The sequence below is a fragment of the Notolepis coatsorum genome (assembly GCF_963971535.1).
Source record: "Notolepis coatsorum genome assembly, chromosome: 2".
NCBI lineage: Eukaryota > Metazoa > Chordata > Actinopteri > Aulopiformes > Paralepididae > Notolepis > Notolepis coatsorum.
The window spans coordinates 198,306,560-198,334,323 of NC_140166.1; the positions used below are offsets into that span (position 1 = coordinate 198,306,560).

Sequence of the window (27,764 nt, forward strand, 5' to 3'; positions counted from 1 at the left end):
GACCTTTTCGGCTTCTGTGCGACTGTTGTCTTTCAAAATGTTCAGAAGCTATTGCATGTACTCATCTGTGTTTCACTACACACATGAGTGCATGCTTACCAACTGTCCGTCTGCAACACTACTATCACCAACTACTATTTCCCCCTATTGTTAGGTTTTAGTGAGTTTTTCCTTACCTTCGCGTGGGGTATGTCTGGGAGTGCTTGCATTCTTTCATTTATTTGCATTTATCTTAAATTTTTTGGACCTTATGGTGTTCTTGTTCTGTTCTTGACTTATTGTTATGTTTTCTTCTTGACTTGTTTAAAGAAGACCTGTACGGCCCATGGGGACATTAACGTGTGTTGTCGGGCCTTATAAATAAATTTGATTTGATTTGTTGATTAGTGCCTTCTTCCCTTTCCTCTCCTCTATCTTCCTCAATGACTCTGCTGATATCCACTCCTTATGGTTGTGTTTCTTCTGGCCCAGTACTTCTTTGCACATTGTACTTACCGCTTCCTTCACAGACTTCCACTTGTTGTCAATGTTTTCCTCCTCTTCTTCCATCAACTCTTGCAGGGCTTGAAACTTGTTCCTAAGTGTGAGTTTGTATTCTTCTAACTTGGTTGGGTCTCTCAGAAGTGCTGTGTTGAATGTTTGTCTCCGATTATTACTGGGCCACTATCATCTTATTAACCAGGAAATGCTCATGTGAAAATCGTATTAGAAGTTGATACATCTAGTGATCTATGCACAAACATGATTAGCTGCGGCTACAATGATCCGTTGTGTGAGGAGTGTCCGTTTGCTGGACAGGGTTGACGCTATGTCCGCCCGCTTTGACGCATAGAAACGTTTGGAGAGGTTGAACTTTTGTAACTGACGAATCCGCAAAGCTGTTGTTTCTGCAAAGTCACAATTATGTTAGGTTCTAATTTAAAAATAAACCAACGGACAATAATACCTTCTGTGAAATTTCAATCCATTCATTGATGGATCAGTGTAGCCACAGCCTTAACATTAGCAGCTCACTACACTATCTTGAACAGGTTGTCACTTCAAGCAGAGAACATGATTTCCACGGCTTTCCATGGCCTTCAAATGTAGACAATCCTCTCTCTCGCTGTTCTCTGCACCAGTCATCTGGACTGTGGTTTATTTCACCTTCCTGTTTAATACAAGAGACATAAGAGGATCCTCTAAGTGAAGATGCTGTGATGGTTGTTTAAATGCAGAAATGATAGTCTGTGAACGTTTTAATCAAGAACATCTCTTTTGCTCATCGGCCATGCATAAATGCATCGTTAACCTTATTTAACCCACCTGAATTCTAACCAGGGTTCCCCTCATGGGACCAATATGGTAAAAGAGCACGCAGGTACCACTGATCTGTTCATTTAACCGTGTCAACGAAGATCTGATCAGAGAAGGTTGTCCTATGTGTACTAGTATAGTTAACTCATTGAGACACTGGAATGCCTGATTGAGACCTTTTTATGTCTCATTATGGCATCAGCTTGCAGTTCTGACAGCAGGCAGGCATTTTACCGACAGGCATAAGCTACTGCCTGGCAGAGATTTACTCTTCTAGTTAATGCTCTGTGTTTTGTCTGTGTTCCAGCATGACGAGGGCTATAACTGTGGGAACCTCGGTTCCACTGGAGGTGAAGGCAGGTACCTGATGTTCCCTCATGCCACAGATGAAGTCCGGAAGAACAATGACAAGTTCTCCCCCTGCAGCGTCAAACACGTCAGCCAGGTCCTGAGACAGAAGAAGGATGAGTGCTTTGTGGGTGAGAACGGCTGGACCTGCACAGACTATGTTTATCTACCTTTTATCTACCTATTATCTGCCTGTGTGTCTCTAGACTGACTTTGTGTGTGTGTGTGTGTGTTTGTTTGTGTATGATGTGTGTGTGTGTGTGTGTGTGTGTGTGTGTGTGTGTGTGTGTGTGTGTGTGTGTGTGTGTGTGCGTTTGCGTGCGTGCGTGTGTGTGTGCATATTCCCTGTCACCAGTCAGTGACCAACCAATCTGTGGGAATCAGATCGTGGAGGAGGGAGAGGAATGTGATATTGGTCACAATGAAACGGACCCCTGTTGCTTCAGCGCCAAAGAAAATGTTGGTGTCCAGTGTCGCCTCAAAGCTGATAAAGTCTGCAGGTACTGTTCTCAGAAACATGCACTGCACTGGAATTAACCTTCTTTTTGGTCACTGAGAGTTTTTACATTTCAAGGGTAAGGATTGTCGAAAGCATTCAGGCCGACACTCATGGCCTTGGTATGTAGTTTATAACGCCATCGTCTTTGCTCTCATTTTGATGCTGAAGCTTTGTGGTTTGATTGATTGATTGAAAAGTTTATTAACAGATTGCAGAATGGGTACGGTACAGTACAGCTCAATACATACAATTGTTAAGGGGATGCAGACCAGAGAAAGACTTTCGTCTTGTTTACACCAGGGTCCCCCATTTTCAATTCATCATAACATATATGACATACATGACATACAGATAGACAGTACTGCTACATCTATACATTTATGACATATCAGATTTGCTAATACAGTACTGTTTGTGATACAAAAGTGTCCAGAAAAGGAGTGTATATACATTTGGCATAGAAACTGTACATTGGAGGAGGTTGGTTGGGTGGGGTGGGGTTGGGTGGGTTGGGTGAGGGCTGTACATTGGAGGTGGGGGGGGGGGGGGGGGTTGGGTAGGGGACACACACACATTTTACACTGTACATTGGAATATTGACAAAGCCTTACTTGGTCATTTACTGTACAACTAGGTTAGGACATTTGTAGGGGCCAGTTTCGAATTGCAGTCTCACGTAGGTGTTTTTTGAGAGTGTTTTTGAAGGTGGGTAGTGATTCACATTCCTTTACAGCTTTAGGCAGGGCGTTCCACATTGATGTGGCATAATTGCGAAACGTGTTTAGTCCCTTGTTTGAGCCGAATCTGGGTTTTACATGATTTGTGGAGCTCCCTCTGGTGTTGTGATCGTGGTATTCACTGACCTTTGGGAAGTATTTTGACATGTACATGGGTTGTGGTTGAAAAGCTGGCTCTCCCCTATAGCTCTATTGATTGATACAATTGTGTTATATGCATTACATATATAAAAAGCTCTATAACAAACCGCTGCAGATTCTGAGGGTTAAGTAAAAAACCTGTCTAATTATGGCAAGTTCACATTGTGTTTTCGAAATCTCGACAAAGGCCAGTGGGGTGTTTGTTCCCAGCGTCCGTCAACTGGAGGATTTGAAAGGAGATTTTGGAGAGAAAAGGGTAATTTGATCCTGTATTTCAGCAGCAGCTTGTGGTTTCACCCCATTGGCCTTTGTGGAGACTCTTTCTGTTGATCCCTTTGAAAACACATTGTGAACTTGTTAGGACGAGTTATTGAATCTGTGGCGATTCAGTATAGAGATCTGTATATATGTCATGAATACAAAGCTTGTCAACGGAGCCCTTAACACTTTCAGCGTCATAAGATGTCCCCATCTCTGCCGCTTCAAGGCCAGCTTAAAATGGTCATTTTCACGGTGTTTCACAATGTTTTCAGAGGTGTTTGTGTGTTCTGTATTATAGCTGTGGAGACAATGGTGTGGCTCATTTGACAGACACTACTTGTAGTCCAACATGGAAATTTGTTTTTAGAGATGGCGCCGCAACGAACGGCTGCCTGTCTGTGCGCTCCTTTCTACACACTGTAGTTTGTAGTTTATTACACGCTAAACATCACACATTTCCAAGAGAATCCAGTCTTTTTCCATAGATCGCGAGATAAAACGCGATATGTGCAATAAGCCCAAACCATTCTGGTTGATCCCCTGAAACCCCAAATACTCCCAAATAAAAGGTATATACCATGTACACATGTACCTTCACAAAATCATCAAGGGGGGGGGGGGGGGGGGGTCGTGTTTACTCAAAATCATGATTGTGTTTGTCAAACATGTTTTACGTCCGGTAAAACACAAAACTCTGATTGTTAGAAAAACATGTTTCATGTTCGGTAAAATAGACATAGAATATAACTTACCTTAGCCAGAAGGTAAAGGTATTCCAAAAAGAATAATTCCAAGTGATCGCATCGCCAACGTGATTACCAGTGTATATGTCTATACACGTTTCAATGGTAAATACGCTTCGGCAACGGAATTTCGAGGCGAACAATGTGAATCTCTGTTCAAGCAGGAGGAGGAAACCTTACCAAAAAAAAAGAGAAGGAAAACGTGTATCCACGCCAATGCAATTCCAGTTCAGACACAGATGATACTGCCACCTGGTGATATTCGATTGGCATTGTAATTCCAATGTATACAAATGAGCCAGGGATGGCTAGAATTATCTGGATGATGATTTAGAACGGGGATCAGAGGAAAAAGATCAAAGGATCTAAAAACGAGTTTACTCCTTATAGGCGCTCAACGCTTGTCGGCCAATAACGAGTATACTCGTGATTGCCGCTGAATGTGTTAAAGGAACATGCCAACTTTATGGGAAATTAGCTTATTTGCCATCTACCCTGGAGTTAGACAAGCAGATACATACCCTTTTCTTCTCTGTGCATGCATTAGGCTTAGGGAACAGCCGCACAGTTAGCCTAGCTTAGCGTCATTCACTGGAAGTAGGTGTGCCAGTGTAGCCTAGTTCCCAACAGTCATGAAATACACTCCCAATACAACTCCAAACATTTCCTGTAAACATGTTGTGACCTGTATATTTACCATGTAAATTATTTTTATTATTAGACATTTTCGTTTTCTAAGCAGATATATACTCAGATTTTTTTTTTGCCGAACCACTGCGCTCTGGGCGCAGTGATTTCATCACCTCAAAAAATACACAGGTCACAACATGTTTACAGGGAAGTTTTGGAGTTGTATTTGGAGTGTATTTCGTGACTGTTGAGAACTAGGCTACACTGGCACACCTACTTCCAGTGAATGACGCTAAGCTAGACTAACGGTGCGGCTGTTCCCATCAGTAAGGCTTTTATAGCCGCAACATAGGTCACCAGCTATCTTAATGATTTAGCCCAACTAAATAAAGATTTTATAGTGAGTTGATCTACAGTACACGAGTGCCTTGGACCTCCTTTCTTTTATTCAATACTCTGATCCCTGTGGAGGAACCGGCCCAGGAAGTGCTCTTCATCCCCCTCTGTTCACAAGCCCAGTGTTCTGTTTCTGTCTATGATCTGATCTCATTTGATTGTCTATCAGCTATCCTCCTTGGTATGTGTGTGTATGTTGGTGTGCGTTTCTGTACCCATGAGATGTACTCAAAGGTATGTGGAACCTCTGTTCATATCTGTTGAATAATGTGTGGATTCAAATAAAGTATTATTCACACTTTACATTGATGTGTGTGTGTGTGTGTGTGTGTGTGTGTGTGTGTGTGTGTGTGTGTGTGTGTGTGTGTGTGTGTGTGTGTGTGTGTGTGTGTGTGTGTGTGTGTGTGTGTGTGTGTGTGTGTGTGTGTGTGTGTGTGTGCGTGCGTGCGTGCGTGCGTGCGTGCGTGCGTGCGTGCGTGCGTGCGTGCGTGCGTGCGTGCGTGCGTGCGTGCGTGCGTGCGTGCGTGCGTGCGTGCGTGCGTGCGTGCGTGCGTGCGTGCGTGCGTGCGTGCGTGCGTGCGTGCGTGCGTGCGTGCGTGCGTGCGTGCGTGCGTGCGTGTGTGTGTGTCCATCAGTCCCAGTCAGGGCCTGTGCTGTGGCCAGGACTGTGTGTTTAAGCCTGCAGGGGAGAGCTGCGATGAGGCGACAGAGTGCCAGAGAGAGAGTGTGTGTTCGGGCATCTCCCCGTTCTGCCCCGCCCCCGGCCCCAAGGACAACCTCACTGACTGCAGCCAGGGCACACGTGTCTGTCTCAACGGGGTGAGTCAGCAAGGTCTAGTGGTGCATCCCCCCGGACCCGGGCATGACTCAGCCATTTCATCAACATTGCCCCAATGCCATCGGTTGGCACATTGTGCGTTGATGTTGCAAAGTTCATATCGTTGTGAAAGAAGAATCCAGGGAGGCCACGTTCTGTGTGACAGATTGGTCTGTGGTCCTGTGCAGCTCTCGTGGCACTTGCCCTGCAGGGGTAGTAGGGGGTGACTCCCACCGGGGCCCGCCCCTGTGCTCATGTTACTGTGAGAGTGTCTTAACAAGCGACATGCAGCTTTTCTTCAGTGTCTACTAGAACATCAGGATGTTTATTGTCCATGTGTCAGAACCAGCCACGTCTAGTTTCAAGCCGCTCTCTCAACTGCCAGCTGCCATGTGGAGTACATTTCCTCCATTATTTCATCCCACTCTGATGATAAATAGTTTTCTGAACTGGGAGGAATTGCTCAATCATCATCATCATCAACCTTTATTTATTCTCAATTACAATTGAGGTCACCCTCATTTTCAATGTCGTCGAGACTTTACAGACATGTCAATGCGCACATTTCTACAATATAACAATAATAAATATTAATAACTATCTATATAGTACTCTTCACACATGGACCGCAGTCCAGAGTGCACCACAGCAATTAGTATAAAATGAACATAGGCATAAAATGTATTTCCAATTTCCATACATACATATTTCCATACATTTGAAAAGTATTGCTCTATAGGTGCTGAGAAAGGGGGTTAGATCCTACAGTGGAAATGCCAGGATAGAACTTCTTGTGGCCTTGATTCAAATGCCCCTTGACCCCCCTCTCTTGCAACATGGAACCCACTAAATGAAAAAGGCTGTTTGGGATTTGTGGGAATTTTAAGGTCGCCACAGAGACCAACATAGACACACGACCTGGCAGCGATTAAGATGGTATTGTTCACCAAAAGTGATTTGGTCAATGCCTCACTCCTCTCATCCTCTGCTCCTCTCATACCCGTCGTGACCCTGTCTTTCACTTTTCCCCTCTTCGCCCCTTTCTTCTTCCTTACCTTTCTCCACCTGTCCTGCCCCCCCATCCATCTCTCTATCTCTCTGTCCAACCATTCCTCCATCTTTCCCTCTCCATCTGTCTCCCAGGACTGTGCGGAGTCTGTGTGCGTGAGACATGGCATGCAGCAGTGTGACTGTCCAGGGGACTCTATGAAGGAAAAATGCCACATGTGCTGCCAGCAACCTGGTAACCACATAGAAACAGGCCCATGACGCCCCCTTCTACAGAAGAATGTGTTTACAGTCAGGAGCTGAACACACAAGACTGTGTCAATTTGCTTTGAGGTCCACTCACGTCACGTTTTATTTTCCATTAGATAGCCATCAACAACCACAAGGCTATCTGACATGGCGTGGAGTCAAGTTTAACATTTACAGTAAAGCTTTATTTCCTGAATTTTGTAAGAGATAGAAAATACTATTTTATGGACTGTAGAAAATCAATCAATCAATTAATGAACTACCAATCAGATGTGTGTTTTTAACCCTTTCACTACCACACTACAGAAGGTTAACCTTTCACTACCACAGACGGTTAACCGTCTGTAGTGTGGTAGTGAAAGGGTTAACCTTCTGTAGTGTGGTAGTGAAAGGGTTAACCATTTGTCGTGTGGCAGTGACAGGGTTAACCTGCTGTATTGTCGCAGTGAAAGGGTTAACCATTTGGTAGTGTGGTAGTGAAAGGATTAATGTCCTGTTTAGCCAGTTCCCAGGGATTGATATGGATCATAAGGTCAACAACTGTACACCTAACCTTCTGTTCCCAGATAAGCCGGAGACCTGCGCCAGCACCACCTCCTCTGTGCTGTCCCGGCAGTTCCAGAGGAAATCCGTGCCGCTAGTGGCCGGGGCGCCGTGCTCAGGAAACCAGGGCTACTGTGACAAGTTGACAGTGTGTCGCCTGCTCGATGCCGACGGCCCCATCGCCAGGCTGAAGAACTCGTACCTTCACCTGGATGACTTTGATGACCTTGGAGAGTGGATGAAGGTCTGTGTTTGTTTCGGGGCCTCAAATGACATGGCCTAGAATTGTAGTAAATGTAACAGGATAGCCCTGCCAGAAGCCTATATATTTAATATCTCCCACTTCCACGAGGGAGATTTGCCTTTGGCTGACTGGTAGATGTTTGGTTTCCCATGAGGGGAACCCGGGTTAGAATTCAGGTGAGTTAAATAAGGTTAACGATGCATTTATGCATGGCCGATGGCGATGATCAAAAGAGATGTTCTTGACTAAAACGTCCACGGACCATAATTTCTGCATTTAAACAACCATCACAGCATCTTCACTTAGAGGATCCTCTTATGTCTCCATAGGTGTCTCTTTATAGGTTTACAGCTGAACCTTCGGGTCGGACACTAAAAAAGATTTCCATGCCAGCAAGAACTCTAACCCTCTACAGTATTGAATGACATGCTCATTATTTTTTATAGTGGTCAGGTCGGGCCAGAGTTTGCCTGCCAGGCTGCCAGAACACACAACAACACACAGCAATGTAGTAACACAACAGCAAAATGCCTGAAATGTTTAGATGACCTCAGTACCGAGCAGATAGCATCCTTGGTTGTAGGCAGCAGATGTTGTTGTGAGGTGTGTGTGTGTGTGTGTGTGTGTGTGTGTGTGTGTGTGTGTGTGTGTGTGTGTGTGTGTGTGTGTGTGTGTGTGTGTGTGTGTGTGTGTGTGTGTGTGTGTGTGTGTGTGTGTGTGTGTGTGTGTGTGTGTGTGTGTGTGTGTGTGTGTGTGTGTGTGTGTGTGTGTGTGTGTGTGTGTGTGTGTGTGTGTGTGTGTGTGCGTGCGTGCGTGCGTGCGTGCGTGCGTGCGTGCGTGCGTGCGTGCGTGCGTGTGTGCGTGCGTGCGTGCGTGCTTGCGTGCGTGCACTCAACTCAACTCAGGTGAGTTAAATAAGGTTAACGATGCATTTATGCATGGCCGATGATCAAAAGAGATGTTCTTGACTAAAACGTCCACGGACCATAATTTCTGCATTTAAACAACCTCCTGTTTTGATGTTGTTTTATGTACTGTATTGTTCCATTCTCCAAGATGTTCCAGCCCAGTTGGCTTTGAGGTTTTGATTTGCTTGGAGAGCACAGAGAATCAGGAATGCCCACTTGGGTTTTACGGTGAAGGGGTTACTTGCTTCACTCATCAGTTTGATTTACGTAAAGACAGAGACAATGACCTCTCACTACAGGAGCACATTTACCACGCAGACCCTTTTACTGACCCTTCACATATAACCGACTTTCTAATGTATATATTCAGTGTCTTGACAAATACTGTAGACCTGCACTTGTTTATGCCTGAATTTCTCTTTGACCTGTTTTTGAATGCCATACATGGTGTGTTTACCATTGGTTGTTAGAACAAAGGTAAAGGTTATAGCTGTGATATAACAACACTGGGTTTTTCCACAGCGCAGTAGAGCTGACCAGTATACGTTCATTGGTTATGGTTACTGTAAAACAAAACAGGAGAGCTCACCTGTGGCCTATAATAATAATAATAATAATAATAATAATAATAATAATAATAATAATAATAATAATAATAATAATAATAATAATAATAATGCATTTTATTTGAAGGCGCCTTTCAAAACAAATACAATTACACACAGCAAAAACACAACATTACAAAGTTACACATAGGGGAGCAGTTATAATAAACTTAAAATGAAAGTGAATATGCCAGAATGAACAAGGAAACAAAGGTGGGGAGGTTGTCTATTGCGCGGATGTCTTGTGGTAGGGAATTCCAGAGGCAGGGGGCACAGCGGGTCAGCGGGAGAAGGCTCTGGATCCCATGGTAGTCAGACGGGAAGGGGGAGTGACAAGTTGAAAGGAAGAGGAGGTTCTGAGTGACAGAGAGGGAGTGTAAGACTGGAGAAGTTCTGTGAGATAAGGAGGGGCTAAGTTATGGAGGGCCTTGAAGGTGAGTAGCAATATCTTGTAGACAGGCAGTCAGTGAAGCTGGTGGAGAACAGGAGTGATGTGGTTGATGGAGGGTGTTCTAGTAATAATGCGGGTGGCTGAGTTCTGGACCAGTTGGAGTTTATAGAGATACTTATGTGGGAGACCAATAAGGAGGGAGTTACAGTAATCTAGGCGGGATGTGGCCAGGGCGTGAACAAGAGTAGCGGTGCTGGTAGGTGTAAGTAAGGGGCGGAGACGATTGATGTTGCGTAGGTGGAAGTAAGCAGACCGTGTGATGTTATTAATGTGAGATTTGAATGACAGTGTGCTATCGAGGATGACACCCAGACTCTTAACCTGAGAGGAAGGGAAGACTGTAGAGTTGTCAATGGTAAGGGGGAAACTGTCGGATGTGGCTATGGTAGATTTGGAACCAATGAGTACCTCGGTTTTCTCACTGTTTAGTTTTAGGTAGTTGACTGTGAACCATAAATGTCATGTAAACATTTTGAATGTTGTGCCTAGCGTAGATAACTGTGTGTAGTGTTTTGCAAAAGTGTGATTGAATTGCAAATCAGAAACTGTGCTTGCAATTGTGCAGACTTGGTTTAGGGATTTGGTAGACCTACATGAGTTTCTGGTTTCAGTGATTGTGTTCCAATTGTGGGAAAACTATGTATAACAATAGCATTCAAAGGACTGTATTTGTTTGACATTTTGTTCTTCTCAGGCACATTGGTGGGCCATCCTCCTGGCTATCCTGGCACTGTCTGCAGTAATGGGCTGCACCGCCTGCCTGTGTGGCCGGACCTTGAACACAAGAAACCTGGAGTAGTCACCTCTGACCCCTGTCATCTTTTAAAACATGCCAGATGATGTCACAGGAAACTAACAAACAAATACAGAAACAGTAACCTAAACAGGTTCATCTGATATTTTGAAGCTCATACTGTAGCCCAGGTAAAAAGAAAAAAAAGACCCGTCTGTTTATTAGGTTTCCAAAGTCATTGACTACTAAATCAATTTTTTTTTAACTCTGCAAAGTTGAGGTGTCAGAAAAACATAACAAACCCCCGCCGCTTCTTCCACTGATATCTGATACCTTCCCATACGTATTCCCATGCTCCACCTTGGGAACAGGGTGGAAAGAAATCCCAACCTGAGCATGACATAAGAGCAAAATGGCCATCGTGTGAATACAGTCAATAGCATCTGTGATGAGTGTGTTCATTATGTCAACATCTCGTCAGAATATGACGCACATGTCGTGGGAGATTGTTGTTGCTGCCTATGTGCGTCAGGCCCTTCCAGCATGGCCGTGTGTGCCATCATCAACAGAGTGACGTCCTGTTCTAGAGCCACCTGTCCATCCACACTCTTAAGATAGACAGGACTCTGCTTACCATCCATGTCCTGGGTCAGCTGTGTCCTTGCTGCTGCTATATGAACCTGAGATCTAATTTCAGCTTTGATGGTTGTCCAGCTTTCCAGGGACTGTGTCCCCTCAGAGACCTTCATCATAAATAAAGATAAAGGACAGACAGATGGACGTGACAGCTCACCACCACAGGTCCAAATACCATTAATTGCACATGTATAGGGCAGGGGTATGTTGATGTAATTAAACATGAATTAATTAAACCAAATTAAACATTTAAATGTGACCACATGATCAACAACATAATGGGTGGTGGTGATGAAGCCTGTTTGTGAAAGGCTGAACAGGTTTGGTGTCTAGTGTCTTGATTCAACTAATAGTAGTATCAAGTAGTGTCACCTTGACACAGGCAGCCAAGTGGAATGACTTGAGAAACTCTTTGTTGGATGAGTAAAAAATTATCAGAACTTTTATATCAACAAAGGTTGAAGATCGAGTTTCCAGTGTAGAAAAGGCTCTGCAATTTCCATAACCTTTGTATAAAAAGGATAATGGTAAAAAGATATATATATATCATTTACCTTTTGCATTATGATGATGTGTTGTATGACTGCATGAATGTTCTGTACTGAAAAATTAAACATGAATGTGCTGTACTGAAAAAGATGAAAACCAATGAAAGTCTATGATTTATTTCCTGTTGTTTTTGGATGTACTGTAGGCTATTTCCTTTAGCCGTTGAATCCCTCAAGCATATCTCAGATCAATGAAGATGTTACATTTTGGTTTATTTAAGTATTTATAGTGTACATGACAGTAACATATTTACAAGTATGTACAAAAGATTACAGATATTTTTACAGATTTTTACAGATGATGGACATACAAAGGTAAAAATATAAATCTAGCAGTGTTCTGTACCAAAAAACATCTATCAACATTTGCATGACGGTATTTACATTTAATATGCTGTACAAGCAAGTAAGTTTAAGTTAAGTAACCTTTTCCTTTGCTATCAGTGCAAAAGTATAACATATCCACTTTTCTCCACAATTGAAATGAGCAGAAATGAGTCACAATGATTGCAGTACCGATCTCTATAGTGTCATATTAATATATTGCTTAGACAGGTTCTGACAATATAACATTTAGGAAACTGTCAAAGGAAAGCTGGCATACCGCATTCCATTGACAACAAGAACCTTGCTGAAGATACCGTAGTAATGGAGGACCATAACAAAGTCATGAAAATGTATCAGGCATGTAATGGAGGACCATAACACAAACAGGAAAATGTATCAGGCACGTAATGGAGGAGCATAACACAGTCATGAAAATGTATCAGGTATGTAATGGAGGACCATAACACAAACATGAAAATGTATCAGGCACGTAATGGAGGACCATAACAGAGTCATGAAAATGTATCAGGCATGTAATGGAGGACCATAACACAGTCATGAAAATGTATCAGGCACGTAATGGAGGACCATAACAGTCATGAAAATGTATCAGGCACGTAATGGAGGACCATAACACAGTCATGAAAATGTATCAGGCCCATAATGGAGGTACAATAACAGCTTCCCTGATGCATGGTAGTAACATACCTGACAGGGGGTCAGTTTAAATGCTGCATAATGTTAGTTACATTTGAACAGAACAGTACAAAAATAAAAGTGGGCTATTTATATCCTCAAGTGCTTCAATAAAAACCACAAAGTTCTTGGAATAATGTGCATCTCAGAACTACAAATATTAATCTTGGTCTTGAAGACCAAATAAAACATATAGGAACGCACTGTGCAAAATGAGCACCGAGAGGATATACAGTAAAAGGCAAAACAACGGCAATATAAACGTTGGTTAAGACAAGTTAACTTTGCCTACGTCCAGCAGCCATGTTACAGTAAGGCACACTGAGTCATGTCTCACAGGCACGCAGGGTGCTGAGAACAACAGTGGTGAATGCTCTGATGACAGGATAAGCAAAACAACTAATACATGAGGTTAGAGTAATGACACCCTACTGCACAAAACAACCTTTCAGAATTGAAAATTGCCTTTGAGGTTACTTCCCCCCTTTCCCTGTGTGTTTGTGTAAAGCCCTTTGAGTGGGTAATGACACATCTGTAGGATTTGATGGGTGACAAGCCTCTTCAACAGTGGTCACCATGACATGTGGGACAGTGCTACCTCCACATCAATAGGCCACTACAGTATATATTGCCAGTGAAAGGGCCTCCAATGACTTCACAGCCATCTCTTTTGGGTTCCCAAGACACAGCGACAACATAATGGCATATACACAATTTGTGCACCACATTTCACTTCACAGTAATGTGTCACAAACCACAGTCCTGTACAACATAGTATACTATATTCACATACTTTTAAATAACTCATATACTTATGTACATAATTACAATGTCTTTGTATTGTTTGGAGAAATAAAATAAATTACAGGTTTATAAATTATTTGCTAAGTGCTGTGGTGGATAGGGCGGGGGGTCGGGGCTTTCACCTGTAGTTGCTCATTTTCTTCAGTGTTAGTGATTCTTCTGGGTTATTCTAATGGAGGAAAGAATATATAAAAAAAAATCAATAAATAAGCCTTGGTTGACAACAATAATTTTTGCTGAAGGAACTTGCTTCAGGTTCAGTGCCTCACCTTCTAGGAGTGTCTCTTGTTCTCCAGCCTTCCTTACATTTGACGAAGGTGAGCTCCTGAGCCAAACTCTGAGCACGAGGGTCTTTCACACAGAACACCACTCTGAAACAGAGGTCAATCAAGGAATGGTTGAATGTCTATGGAATGAATCACTGCTGCAATATACAGTCATATTGTCATCAAAGTTACACTTTTTATTTTACTTAACAAACGTACTTCTGCTGTGTTTCACCAACTCGGATGCGGATCTTGTGGACCTCCATGTTTGCGCCGTCTGAGTCTCCTGACCACCACGATGACACCATACTCAGCATGTTGGGGGCGGACCAGCTTTCAGACTCCTCCCATTTGAACTTCACCATCATCAGGTCACCAATATCCCTCTCTGTCACCAGCAGGAATGAATGAGTCTTGTTGGTCGCAATTTTCTCCTTTCTGCCAATAGGAAGGGTAGGATTGGCGAGAACTGAAGGTTAGTCGGCTGATTGTAGCCAATAAGAAGGGTTCATTAGCCTCTGTCCAATAAACTATGAACCATAAAATGGATGATATAAACCACAAATACAGCGAATTGGGTGTATGTAATCTTTCATGAGCAGCTTTGATCTTTTACCAAGTCAGGCCATTTGTTTTGAATACTGTGTGAGTGTTGAAATAACTCATAGAAGTTGAAACATCAAAGTCACAATGACACAGTTCTATTCATAACAACATCCTTCAGACAAAAAAAAACAATATAAGTCCATTTTAGGTTTAGAGAAGACAAGTGATGTTTTAAAATCTCAATATCTAAAGATTGTGTCAAATTCATTGTGGAAAGAATGGGGAATACTTTAATTTCACTAAAGTTGTATTCTCAATTATTTGGGGGTCCTTGAGAACCACTGCATTAAGTAGTAGCAGGAGTAAATTGACCAACTTTCCTCTTGCCAACTCTAGTAAAGAAGACATATTTGACAGTAGGCAGCACATGCACAGTTCTTGTCAGGGAAAGGGTATACAACTGGAATAAAAGTGGCTGTTTTAAAAGGGATTGACATGGTTCTCCGTCTGAAGGCTTCATGCTGATCGATAGGCGGGACACTTACAGTGTGAGCTTGAGGTTCTCTGCCTCTTCTTTGGTTCCGTACAGTGAGACCGTCAGTGAAGGCTCCATCTCAGAGCGGTTCACCAAGCTGGAGAAGTGGATCTTCAGCTGGTAGTGGTACACTGTCAAGGGAGGGGAAAAACAATCTACATTAAACATGAAATAGGTATATAATATCAATATAAAACATAGATTGTGTATGGATCACTGCTGTAAAGAAACAATTTTGTGGGGAATAGTCAACCAAGTGATTTTCAGAGGACTACGGTTTACACAAAAAAACCTAAGACCAGATATGAAACGAGTCGTAAACATCCCCTATAATACCATGCTAAAATGATACAACTATCTCCTGTCACAAGTGGTTACTGACCTCTGAAAGGCATAGAGTCCCGTGTCTTGGTGTACATCTGAACGCTGCGCGGCTTGCGAACCTGGCTGACGTCGTAGCCCACAGTGTTGCAGCGTTTCTTGCGGCATCTGAGGCACATGCCGCGGTCGAACATGTCGGCGCTGCCGCAGCGGTAGGCCTGGGCGGCGTCCTGCTTGTTCAGCAGAGAGTCGATGAAGAGGTGCACCGAGCGCTCATGCTCGCACTTGACCGCATCGGTGATGGCTGAAGAGGGTTTAAAAAAGGGGGAATATTTCATTAGATTTTTTTTTTCTTTTTTTTATTTAACCTTTATTTAGCCAGGAAGTCCCATTGAGATACAAGATCTCTTTTGCAAGGGAGACCTGGCCAAGATGACAGCAATAACACCCGCAAACATCAAACAGCAATAAAATGTGCGGTACATCACACAAGAACATAATAAAAGTGCATGTACACAATACACAATACATCACACGTAAACATAAAAACACAAAACAGAACAGTCTACATAACAGTAAAAGCGTACGACAGTAAAATACAGGGCAATACAGTAACTCTGCAGTTTTGCAGCTGGGACCCGACTAGAATTAGAATTATGTGCCACTAATGATTTAAGATCACGTGCTGAAAAGAAAAAACGCAATGTCACAATGTGACAAAAGCATGTTAAAAAGCTTTTTCGTTATCTTCAATAAAAACAGTATGAATAAACCCAGGCATTAAAGGTGGCCTAATTATCTTGTCTACTATCTGTCTAAACAGCTAGTGAACTTATATCCACTTTGGTTCCCTTCATTTACCACAATCGGGTCAGAATCCATACATCTCAGTCTGTGTTTGTAACAGGGGGCCATGTGATGTACACAACTCATGTTGTCTCTGACCTTCTTGGAGGATTTTCCTCCACCATGTTTGAGGGCCCCCTCTGTTTATTTTCAACAGGCTGGGATGAATGGGGCCATTGTGGAACTGACGGCAACAATGTTAGCTGCTAGGACGGATTAGCGATGACGAGCAGCAAGTAGCTGAAGAGTTAGTGAAGCTGCTGCAGTTATAGTGTGTGTGTGTGTGTGTGTGTGTGTGTGTGTGTGTCACATTCCCCTATTGTAATATCTTTGTAATAAACGTCTTTCCCAAAGAAGTTACAGTCTGACATTGTGAAATTTATGTTTACTCTGTTTCAATGAAGTATATTGCATCAACAGACAAGTCATTGTCTGTTAGACTCATTAGACTCATTAGACTCAGTGTTTTATGCCGCAGAGATGCTAACTGACTGAGAACTATTACTCCTTGAAACTAAAGCACAATACTGAGGCAGCAGGCTTATGCTACATTCAACGTAAATGGTAAATGGCTGCATTTATATAGCGCTTATATCCAAAGCGCTTTACAATTTGTTCCTCACATTTTACCCGTTTACTCACACATTCACACACCGATGGATGGCAGAGGCAACCATGCAAGGTGCCAACCTGCTCATCGGGAGCAATTAGGGGTTAAGTGTCTTGCTCAGGGACACTTCGACACGCTGCCCGGGAGGAGCGGGAATCGAACCGGGAACCTCTGGATTACCAGATGACCTCCTGAGTCACTGTCGCCCCCATAACAATCAGTCACAGATATAATGGTATAATCTGCAGTGCTTTCCAAATACAACCCAAATATATTACTCCCTCTTTGCAACCAACATGAGGCAGCAGCTGTTCTCACCAAATAGTCCAAAGTTAGCTATCTTCTCCAGGGCTCCCCTCAGGTTGCAGCCTGGCTGGAAGCTTCCTCCGTTGGGGTAAATGTCAACATGGCCTACAGGCTGCTGGATCCCGATACTGAGACCCAGGGAGCCCCGTGTGAAGGTGTGGAGGACATCCACAAAGTGAGCATCATCCGGGGACAGACGTCTGTGGGCGTGCTCCCCCTCAAAGTCTGGACCAGCAGGGTCAAGACCTGGAAAGAAGCAGGATGAATCAGAGGAAGGTGAAACAGAATTAGACAAAAAGGTACAGGCCAAAGATCAGATGAATCCATAACACTGTCTCAAACATTCTGTCCTCATGAAATTCTCTTATATTTACCGGTTATTCTCCCAACTTTATTGGTGGCATGGCTACCAGCGAATCCTGCCACATGAGCTCCTAGGCTGTAGCCAATGAGGTGGACGTTCTCCAGAGGAATGTTGGTGGTCTCCTTCAAAAAAAGAAAACAAGCATGTGATGAGTGATTTGTGATAAGCTGTGACCCTCATTGTGCAGGTGCTCTTATAGTAGCATTGAACTTAATAGAATTGTAAGAGCAACTATACAGCGAAACTCTCTGCTGAGTCCAATGATGCCTCCCACAAGTCAGACAAGCAGCTAACAAGCTATGAAAGGGGCAGGGCTAAAGTGGCTAACCTACACCAATAAATAGCTATTCTATACTGAGTCCAATGACGCCGATCGTAAGTTTGTCACTGCCATTTAATATACACAGTGATTAGCTGCACCTGCCCGGACACACTTTGTCTATAAATCGCATGGTATTACCCGTGACCATGGTGTGAAAACTCTGGGAGGAGTAACGTTTTCTGAAATATTTGGGAATGGATGGACCGATGGACTGACTTGGTCACAGCTATACATTTAAAAAAAAGAAAAAAGAAAAAAAAATTGATGAAAACAATTCCTACTATTACTGACCTCCATCCAGTCGATGAAGCGGGCGACCTCCTGGCCCACTGCCTTGGTGTTCTGGGCCGCAACCCCATAGTGGTTCTGGGCTGAGGTGAGCCAGTCCACTACGATGACGTTAGCCGTCTGTTCGCGCTCGTAGAGCGCAGACACCAGCTTGGCCACCCAGCTATCAAACATACCGCTCACCTGCCGGAGGGATGGACAAACCAGTTAGAGTCTAGAAAAGTCATATCTAGGTGCATTCAATCCAATGTGATTTTAGCACAGTTGTGAGGGTTTAGAGGAGGGACAGAAATATAATATTAAAATAGTGGGTTAAATCAAGACTGGTACGATTCATCTGTACAGTATTTTCTTTGGGTGACCTCTATAATGAATTACCGTAATTCCTCTAATAGTAACCCCCGCTTGTATTTGTTTCAACTGTAGCGGGTACCAGGCTTGTATTAGGAGGAGGCCTGTATAAGAGGGAGGCCTATATTTCAAATTTTCAAACGGATCATAATGAATAAATCAACATTTTGTGTCAGTTTGAACCCAGTAAAATGTACTGGGTTCATTTATTGAAACCAAGTACTGTATGAAATAGTAAACAGTGCAATTACAGGTGGTCACTGGTCATTTCAACGTTTTCAAAGTGAAATCAAGTAACTAGCTCAGTATGCAGCTCAGTATATTAGTAACCCGGCTTGTATTAGGAGGCCGGCTTATAATTGCTTAGCTCAAGAGCGCACCCGGCCATTAATAGAGACCCGGCTTGTATTTGAGACCCGGTTACTATTAGAGGAATTACGGTAGTCACTGTTTGTGGATAATCAGGAATCAGTTAACCGTGAATCACATCCTCTCTCACAATGTGAGATATAGAGCAGGAATTTAGTAAAAGAACAAAATACAGATAGCCCATTCAGAGAGTCCACACACACATCAAGCCCTTGACAAAAAAAACGTTTGAAGGTCCTAATGGCAGACACCTGCTTCTACAGGACTGCTCACCGTCCAGCCATGGATAACCAGGAAGGTTTTGGAGGTGCTGTTGAAAGTGCAGGCTGCCAGGGACTCTGGTTGGCCAGGTACAATGTAGCACAGGTCGTCATCGGGCTGGGACGGTTTGCGGAGAGAGAATCTGGCGACAGCATAGTCACTGTTATCCGTGTGGTCAAACAGGTCTTTCAGAGGATCCAGGAAGTTACCTGGCACAAAGGAATGCACGCAAACGAGTTGTTTAATATTATATCACTGCATATATCACTGGTCTGAAGACACTTTTTATTTAACTTAGTCAAAATAGCAAAAACAAGGTGAGTGAATAGAATAGAAAATAATACAATAGCATACAATAGAATAGAAGTATGTGCCTAGCTTGTGTTATTGTTGTTTGTGTACATTCAAGCTCATGTTTCTTTGGCTGGTAGGCCTGGAGACGCCTGACTGCCTGACTCACTGCCTGGCTGGCTGGCTGGCTGGGTGTTCTGACTGGCCACTACAGGGCAGGCTCCTAAATAAGCCCCCGCTACAGAGAAGATCACTCCACCAGAGGTTATTGAGGTTCAGTCGGTCAGACAGAGCTCCATAGAAACCACCAAGAGCTTTCCCCAGCTTTGTTCCTGCCACCTAACTGACAAATCCCTGAGTATCAAAGTGGGCCCACACAACAGATTCAGTCAGCTGACTATAGGAAGGAAGGGGGGCTATGGTGGGTTTGGAGTGCTAGAGTGGGGGGTGGGGTGATAGATTGGTCAACTGTAAACTGTTGAGAAAGGGTACATTGCATGCGGGTGAAATTAGTTGTAAGATCCATAACACTGTCTTCTACTGAACTAACTCTGAAGAAAGTATACTTAAAAAATATATCAAATTATTGGCCATGTTGGCTATGCATTTGAGTGAATGAATGAATGAATGAATGAATGAATGAATGAATGAATGAATGAATGAATGAATGAATGAATGAATGAATGAATGAATGAATGAAAACTTTATTTAACAGATTGCAGAATGGGTACAATACAGTACGGCTCAATACACACAATTGTTAAGGGGATGCAGACCTGAGAAAGACGTTTGTCTTGTTTCCATCAGGGTCCCCCATTTTCAATTCATATAGACATTTATGACATACACAACATACATGACATTTATGGCATAGGGACATATAGGTATTTAGTACTGATACATTTGTGAAAGTAATAAGTTGTAAACAACCATTTCCATCAAGCCAGTTACTTGTAGGTACTTTGGGTTGGAATTGCGCAGCGTAAATCAATACAATAAGGTTAAAAAAAAGAAAAAAAAGTCATCTACAGCCAAGAGACCTACTATTATTCCCACGGCCGGTCTAATTACACACAACATAAACCGTCGTCAGTGTCTCCTCTCCAGCATCATCTAATTCACTTCACACTCCCCACTCGTTCTTGTAGCGACACAAACCCATTATTAGTTATAATAAGGTAGAACGTGCTTATCTCTTGTTTCTACCATTCTTAGCGGTATAAGTTCTAGGCGATAAACCCTTACACATAGTCTATCATCCTGCCCTCAGGCGACTGGAGATAAGTTGTTTATCTACTCATCACCATTGTATCCTGGCGATAAAGAGGCGAAATAAACATTGGTGTTTCTTTAAGGTCAAAAGCGTTCATATCGCAATGATGCTAGATTGGAACATTGGACCCTATCGCTCAAATAACTCAAATGAAGTGAAAGTCAGCCTTTTTAATGACACTACCCATGGACAATTTAAATGATCACAAACCTCCCTGTCTCAATACTGTTTTAACTGATTTGTATCTGTGTTTTGTCTGTATTTTATGTTGTTTGTAATATTGTGTTTAATATCGGCATCGTTGGCCCACCATCAATGTATTCCCGATCATTAAATAAAGGTTCAATGAATGAATAAAATCAGATGGCAACTCACCAAAAATGGAATCGGAGACTTCTTCTTCCAGGGACGTCACATATTGTACAGCTGCGTTTAACACCAGAAAGTAAAGACATTGAACTTGCCACAGTTTCATTTCTTTCTAACCTGATTATAGAGTTTGATCGAGTTATCGACTTATTCGAAGAATGTATTAAAACGAGCAAATCTCAGAACTGAATAGTTCTATATTCCTTTAGAGTATTTCCTGTGAGTTGTGTTGCGCGCAGAGCGTTGATATTCTGAGCCACCTTGAACTGTCGTGGTCTTAAATAGCACCTCTCCCTTTGCCGCAAACCCATTGGTTCCTGTCCCCCGGGCGGGGAATGAGAAAATATATGTGTAAATAATTAGACTTTTTATGACTGTAGCTGCACTTACAAAGATAATGTATGCCATGCTGCTAATGTTGACACTGACAGTACTAGTACTATAGTATGGGGAGTGATATGAATATACGACTGTCTATGTTGTTGGTTGCTGGCAAGTATCCATAAGCCAATTATCTATTAATGCGATTGTATTTCCTTTATTATGTCCCCATAGCCTAGAATCTAGGCTATGGGGACATAATAAAGGAAATACAATATCTTTACCTAGATGATAGAACCATGAACTAGGTGTTTGATTGTTTGATTGATTGGTTTATTGGTTGGTTGGTTGGTTGGTTGGTTGGTTGATTGATTGATTGATTGATTGATTGATTGATTGATTGATTGGTTGATTGATTGTTTGGTGGGTGAATTGATTGTTATTATGGTGTACTGTCTAGTGATATGTGTAGTAACTGTCTAGTGATATGTGTAGTGCACTGTCTAGTGATATGTGTAGTGTACTGTCTAGTGATATGTGTAGTGTACTGTCTATGATATATGTAGTGTACTGTCTATCTATTGATATGTGTAGTGTACTGTCTATCTAGTGATATGTGTAGTGTACTGTCTATCTAGTGATATGTGTAGTGTACTGTCTATCTAGTGATATGTGTAGTGTACTGTCTATCTAGTGATATGTGTAGTGTACTGTCTAGTGATATGTGTAGTACTGTGTATCTAGTGTTATGTGTAATGTACTGTCTAGTGATATGTGTAGTGTACTGTCTATCTAGTGATATGTGTAGACAGTGTACTGTCTAGTGATATGTGTAGTACTGTGTATCTAGTGTTATGTGTAATGTACTGTCTAGTGATATGTGTAGTGTACTATAGTGTTATGTGTAGTGTACTGTCTAGTGTTATGTGTAGTGTACTGTCTAGCTAGTGATGTGTGTAGTGTACTGTCTATCTAGTGATATGTGTAGTGTACTGTCTATAGTGATATGTGTAGTGTACTGTCTAGTGATATGTGTAGTGTACTGTCTATCTAGTGATATGTGTAGTGATATGTGTAGTGTTATGTGTAGTGTACTGTCTAGTGATACAGTATGTGTAGTGTACTGTCTAGTGATATGTGTAGTGTACTGTCTATCTAGTGTTATGTGTAGTGTACTGTTTAGGCTCATGTGCGAAGACGCCACCCGTGTTTTCATACTTCACCAAGTAAAGAAAAAAACAACAGACGTTAAAGAGAGGGTCAAAAGACCTCGGTACAAGCTATTTAATAACAAAAATCATATGCTGGGGGGGGGGGGGGTAAACAGGGGAGTGACTAGCGGCGCCTGCCGCGTGCAGAGCGCTGCTTTCCCCCACGGGGAGCCGGCCCGGAGGAACGGTTCTGGGGAGCCTGGTCACGACGATCCCTACCATTCCCTCCGGGCGTGGGGCGACTGGCTGCAGCGGTCGAGGCACTCCCTCCACTCCTGGCCTTCTCCGCCGAAGGCCCAGCAGCGGTGGTGGAGGCAACGGTCGCGGTCCTCTGCCGGCGTTGCTTCTTCCGGACATCACCGGTGGCATCGGGTCGGGGGAAATGGGGCTGGAGCACGGAGCGCCCCTACTCCATCTCCCTGCAGGCTGCCGTCATCTGCTGCATGGCCGACCCGAATAATCCAGCATCGGAGAGGGGGCCGTGAGCAGCGGAATCCTCCTCTGTTCCGGCACCCACGCCTGCTCCAGCCAAAGATGGCGCTGGGAGAGAGTGGCCAGGGTGCGCTCCTTCCCGGCGGCTATCGCCCGCAGCTGGGTTAGGTGCAGGATGACTCCAGCCGCCTGGGTGTGAAGGTACCGTTGATGGTCATCCAATACCGACCTGCCCGCCATCAGCCCCGACATGTAGCGCGCTAGCTGCGCGATGTTGGAGGTCGCAGCTAGGCTCTGAGTCGCGGCGATGTACACCTGGTCACTCCAGTTAGCCAACTGCCTAGCCGATTTCCCCTGGGGAACCGGCTTTCTTAACGGCTCCCACACCATTTCGGGACAAAGTATGGATGCCATCGGCTATCAAGTCGAGGCACCCCGTCCTTAAGTCCCTGGACCAAACCCACCAACCGCGTGACTGGCACATAGGCGGGGGTAAGGCCAATGATGCGGGAGATTACCTGTCCCTGTGCCATGTAGGCCTCCATTGCTGGGAAGAATGGGCAGACAACGCCCGTCTCTCTCACAGGACGACGTTGCCAGAGATGACCTATCATGTCATCAGGAACAGGTGCCGGCAGTGGCTGCGGCAACGCCATGCCATTAGCGGCTGCGGCGGCCGCCATGAGTTCGGGGAACAAGGCAAGCAACTCCCTTTGCGTACCTCCCTCCACGTCACTCGCGTCCCTCACGTACGGGAGGCTGCCTCGGGCGGCAACGTCCAACGCGACAGATAGCTGGGCATCTTGTCTCAGGGTCGGAGGTTCTAACCCAACCCTGGAGTACAAGGGACCCCAAGGAGACGCAGCACTCCCTGCCACTCCCCGAGGGGGAGAGTGATACGTCTCTACTGGAGCTTCGAACAAGAGAGCTCCCGCCCCCTCCATGCAGGCCCGGACTGGCCATCGGGAGCACCGGGAGTTTTCCCGGTGGCCTGGCCTGCACAGATTAAAAAAAAAATTATATAAAAAAAAAAAAAAAAATGTATTATTATTATTTTTCTTTTTTTTTGCCAGGCCATTGTTTCTAGTTGTGGCGGCGGCGCGATAGTTAGATAACCTAGGTGGGTGGGGAACAACCAGGATTTCACTGTCTGTGACAGAGTTGGAGAACTATCTGACTCTCTCTCCCTCACGCGGACGGACACACAATGGAGCCGTGCTGCCGCTTGTGATTGGTGGAGGCGGGACCAGGCGATACAACTGATTGACAGTGGAGGCGGCGAATGGAATGGCAGACGGCACTCAGATGCAGAATAACAGCCAGGCAATGAGCCAGGTAGTGAGGGACTCGGGAGAGATACAGTAGAGCGAAAGTCAATTAACGTTGATGTCAAGATGGACAGTGGAAGAAAGAGAGAGGGTGGAGGAGAGAGGGATAAAACAAAGAAAAAGAAAGGCCCTTACAGGAGAGAGTGGTTAACTGTATTATAATAGTAAATAGAAAAATATGTTGTGCTCTTGCTTTTTTCTTTTTGAAGGTGGAGAGAGTAGCATTGCTAGTGCCACAACAGTTTTATTTGAGGTCCATAACAGTACATTGTACTAAGCAATTGTTGGCTCATTAGTTTGTGATTCACATGCACTAAAATTCACCAGAATGCAGGAAATTAAGTCTTTGTAACAAAAAAAAAATCCCGCTTAAAAAGTGGCCTGATTGGGGCTATATTTCGCGCTATATCTCCCGGTATGAATTATTTCCCCAGTCCGGCCCTGCCTCCATGTAATCCTCAGTTTCCATCGGAAATGGAGAAGAGGCAAGAGAACTCTCGTCCGGCGCAACACTAAAACCAGGCCGTTCGCCCCTGCTGCTCGCCGCCTTACGACGAGAGTGAGCCGAGGCAAAGAGTCTGCGACGCAAATCCTTGGCCACCAGAGGAGCTGTCGGCCTATCGGCTGACTGTCACTGGTGGGGGAACCAGGGCCGGAACCCGGCCATCTCACAGGAGATGGAGGCTCAACGGCCCCTCGGCGAGGTAAACTCACCACCGGGCGCCGCGCAGGCGTATCTGGCTGCCATGACCGCAGAGCCAGAGACGCCCCACGACGCACGGAAGACGCAGCGATAGTGAAGCGCTGGGGGAGGGTAACATTGCGAGCGTCTAGACCAGGGGTAGGCAACCCTAGGCACGCGTGCCTGCATAGGCACGCAGGGGCATTTTCATAGGCACAGGGGGCAGCATTAAAAAAAAATATATATATATTGTCTTTTAACAAAAACATTATTACGGTCACCATTGTGACCAGTGGGATTAATCAACACATTTTATTATTTATTTTTCTATTTTATTGAACATTGCACATGTTAAAAGCCATTTTTTTTACACAAAATGTGAGTATTACCAAGTCAACTTGTGTTCTTAAAACAATGACAATAAACATAGTTTTATTAGGTTGAAATAATGTGGTTGTGTACTTATTTTTCTGTTAACTTATTATGGATTGAAAACTGAAAACCTTAATGCACAGTAACTGAACTCAATATTTGTAAACGTTTTTACAGTGTAGTCTTGCGATCAATCAAAACTTATTTACACGATATACCTCACATTCACCCTCCATTCACATCCTGGTGTTCTCCTGGTGTTCTCCATTAGGCCTGTAGGTGGAGCTATGACAGCACACGTACAGTACACACACCGATGGTGTGTGATGTGTCCAAAAATGAATGGGCAAATGTGAGTGAAATGGTCGCACTGTATGCAGCTGTTTGTCTGCATTGCATTCCCCCCCCCCAACTCAGATTTAGGGTTGATACAACCATCATAATAATATTGTTAATAATAACAATAACAATAATGATGTAATAATGTAAAAATTATCATTAAAAAGACCTGATTATGAGAAAAAAATTATGATGCATGGAATATTGTTGAGGCACACTAGTTACAACTATATTTCAAACAGTCACTCCATGTCAAAAAGGTTGCTGACCCCTGGTCTAGACCCTCCGACGGTGAAGACATTATCTCTTCGTTTTCTTTTTCTTTTTTTTTATGGGGGCCAGTTTCGAATTGCAGCCTCCTGTGGGTGCTCTTTGAGAGCGGTTTTGAAGGTGGGTAGTGATTCAAATTTTTTCCGGATGTGGGTAGGGTGTTCCACATTGATGTGGCATAATTGCGAAACGTGTTTAAACCCTTGTTTGTGCCAAATCTGGGAATTAGGAATAGTAACGGTCCTAGTATGCTTCCTTGTGGAACACCACAGCTCACTGGGAGGGGGGGGGGGGTAGAGTACCATTTACCTCTACCATCTGTTCTCTCCCCTCCAGGTAGGATTGCATGCAGTGGCAGCTCATTCCAGAGCTTTGGGGCTGCCACAGCAAAAGCACGGTCCCCCCTAAGCTTCAGCCTGGACTTGGGAACAGCCAAGAGGAGCTGGTCAGAGGACCTGAGGCACCTTGGAGGAACATAAGGTTCCAGCAGGTCCGAGAGGTAGCCCGGTGCCAAGCCGTTCAAACATTTAAAAGCAAACAGTAAAATATTTAAATCAATCCTAAAACGCACAGGAAGCCAGTGGAGGGAAGCCAGCACAGGGGAAATGTGTTCCCGCTTACGCGTTCCCGTTAGCAGATGGGCAGCGGCGTTCTGGTCCATATCGTATAATCATAATATTATTAAAATCATTAGGATAAGGGTTCCCTTGATAAAGATGAACGAAAAGGCTGTATAATATACAACACCTGTAGCTCAACTGCAACTGCAAAAACTGCTCAACTTATTTTCAGCCAGGTATGGTGGTAACTATTAGGATATATGGTATGGATTACTTACTGTTATCTGTGGTAGCTCTCCACCTACACACCTACTGTTTTTTTTCACGTGGTAGCATTAACTGTAGGTCAAACTCCTGTGGGATATAGTGAATATCCTGAAGAATGTTCTCAGTCAACCGAGGTTCAGTTAATAGCAAGGTTTATTAACTGGACAGATAGAAATATACATAGTTAGAGAGAATGGCTGAGGTCCTCGCCCCAGGTGATTAGCTGAAAATGACCCAGGTAGAGACCTTGAATGCTGTCGGGAGGAGGCCTTTATAGTGAAAAAGGGGGAGGAGGGGGACCCATTTGATAGGTCAAATGGGTGGGGGGGGACGACATAGGATAGGGGACAAAGGGGAGGGGAGGGGGGTGTCTTTACATGAGTTTGGGAATGGATATATTATTCCACACTGCCCAAACAAACAAGCACACCATTGATTTAATTGCCATATAAATCACATACAAAGATCTAACTATTATTCCTCTCTGAACATGAATATAAAACAAAAAGGTGATCTATTAACTGTGTAAACCTTATGCAATATTCATCATTGCTATTTGGATACTTGAAATCTGTATGAACTGAGTAGTTACTATCAAATTAAATGAGATGGAACAGATCCATGCATTAATTGAATAAACAACTATTTTCTCATTACCAGTATGGTATTGTTTAAATTGTACAGCTTTTTGCACATCTTTGTCAGGGAATTCCACCCAATGTACTAATGTACTAATTGTAATAATCTCTCTCTCTCCTTATGTCTAGTCAAGCCAGGTTGTGGAGGAGAGAGACAGGGATGAACAGGCTGTAGACTACTTTGCCCGTCCTGAGCCTGCTATGATGCAGGTGTTTTTACATCACCACCCAAAACAAGATTCAGCCAAGAGCGAGTGAGTACACTGGTCCACTTGCACTGGTACACTTGCCCATGGCACTTACTACCCATTGTAGTGGTTTGGGGTAATAGTACAGTAGGTACGCATATTTAACACAATGATTGCCAGATGGCGCTGTGGGCGTATGGCCGTTTGTGCCAGCGCTT

The 27,764-nt window shown here is 43.8% G+C and overlaps 2 protein-coding genes across 2 annotated transcripts in view; one reads left to right on the plus strand and one right to left on the minus strand.

Annotated features, from left to right (window-relative positions):
- LOC311224108 (disintegrin and metalloproteinase domain-containing protein 10) overlaps positions 1-11,875 on the plus strand; it is a 101,289-nt gene extending 89,414 nt beyond the window's left edge. Inside the window, exons 10-15 of the mRNA XM_084308935.1 lie at positions 1,604-1,775; positions 2,000-2,144; positions 5,687-5,870; positions 7,012-7,111; positions 7,692-7,912; positions 10,571-11,875. Of these exons, the coding sequence (XP_084165061.1) occupies positions 1,604-1,775; positions 2,000-2,144; positions 5,687-5,870; positions 7,012-7,111; positions 7,692-7,912; positions 10,571-10,675 (927 nt within the window). The 3' untranslated portion in view covers positions 10,676-11,875. The remainder of the gene's footprint in view (positions 1-1,603; positions 1,776-1,999; positions 2,145-5,686; positions 5,871-7,011; positions 7,112-7,691; positions 7,913-10,570) is intronic.
- A 132-nt stretch (positions 11,876-12,007) lies between these two features.
- On the minus strand, positions 12,008-21,161 carry lpl2a (lipoprotein lipase 2 a). Its single transcript, XM_084307915.1, has 10 exons — positions 20,945-21,161; positions 19,018-19,214; positions 18,028-18,207; positions 17,425-17,536; positions 17,063-17,296; positions 15,350-15,592; positions 14,978-15,098; positions 14,106-14,324; positions 13,890-13,991; positions 12,008-13,789 (listed from the first exon to the last, which is right to left on the minus strand). The coding sequence occupies exons 1-10, from the start codon at positions 21,042-21,044 to the stop codon at positions 13,768-13,770; spliced, it is 1,530 nt and encodes a 509-aa protein (XP_084164041.1). The 5' UTR covers positions 21,045-21,161; the 3' UTR covers positions 12,008-13,767.
- Between the last annotated feature and the right edge of the window lie 6,603 nt (positions 21,162-27,764).

Bases quoted from the DNA above. Each gene is read 5' to 3' on its own strand.
- lpl2a (XM_084307915.1), bottom strand. From the start codon at position 21,044: ATGAAACTGTGGCAAGTTCAATGTCTTTACTTTCTGGTGTTAAACGCA. The intron at 19,215-20,944 runs GTGAGTTGCCAT...CCTTTGTGCCAG, and splicing joins AGTCTCCGATTCCATTTTTG to GTAACTTCCTGGATCCTCTG. The intron at 18,208-19,017 runs GTGAGCAGTCCT...TCCCTCCGGCAG, and splicing joins TGGTTATCCATGGCTGGACG to GTGAGCGGTATGTTTGATAG.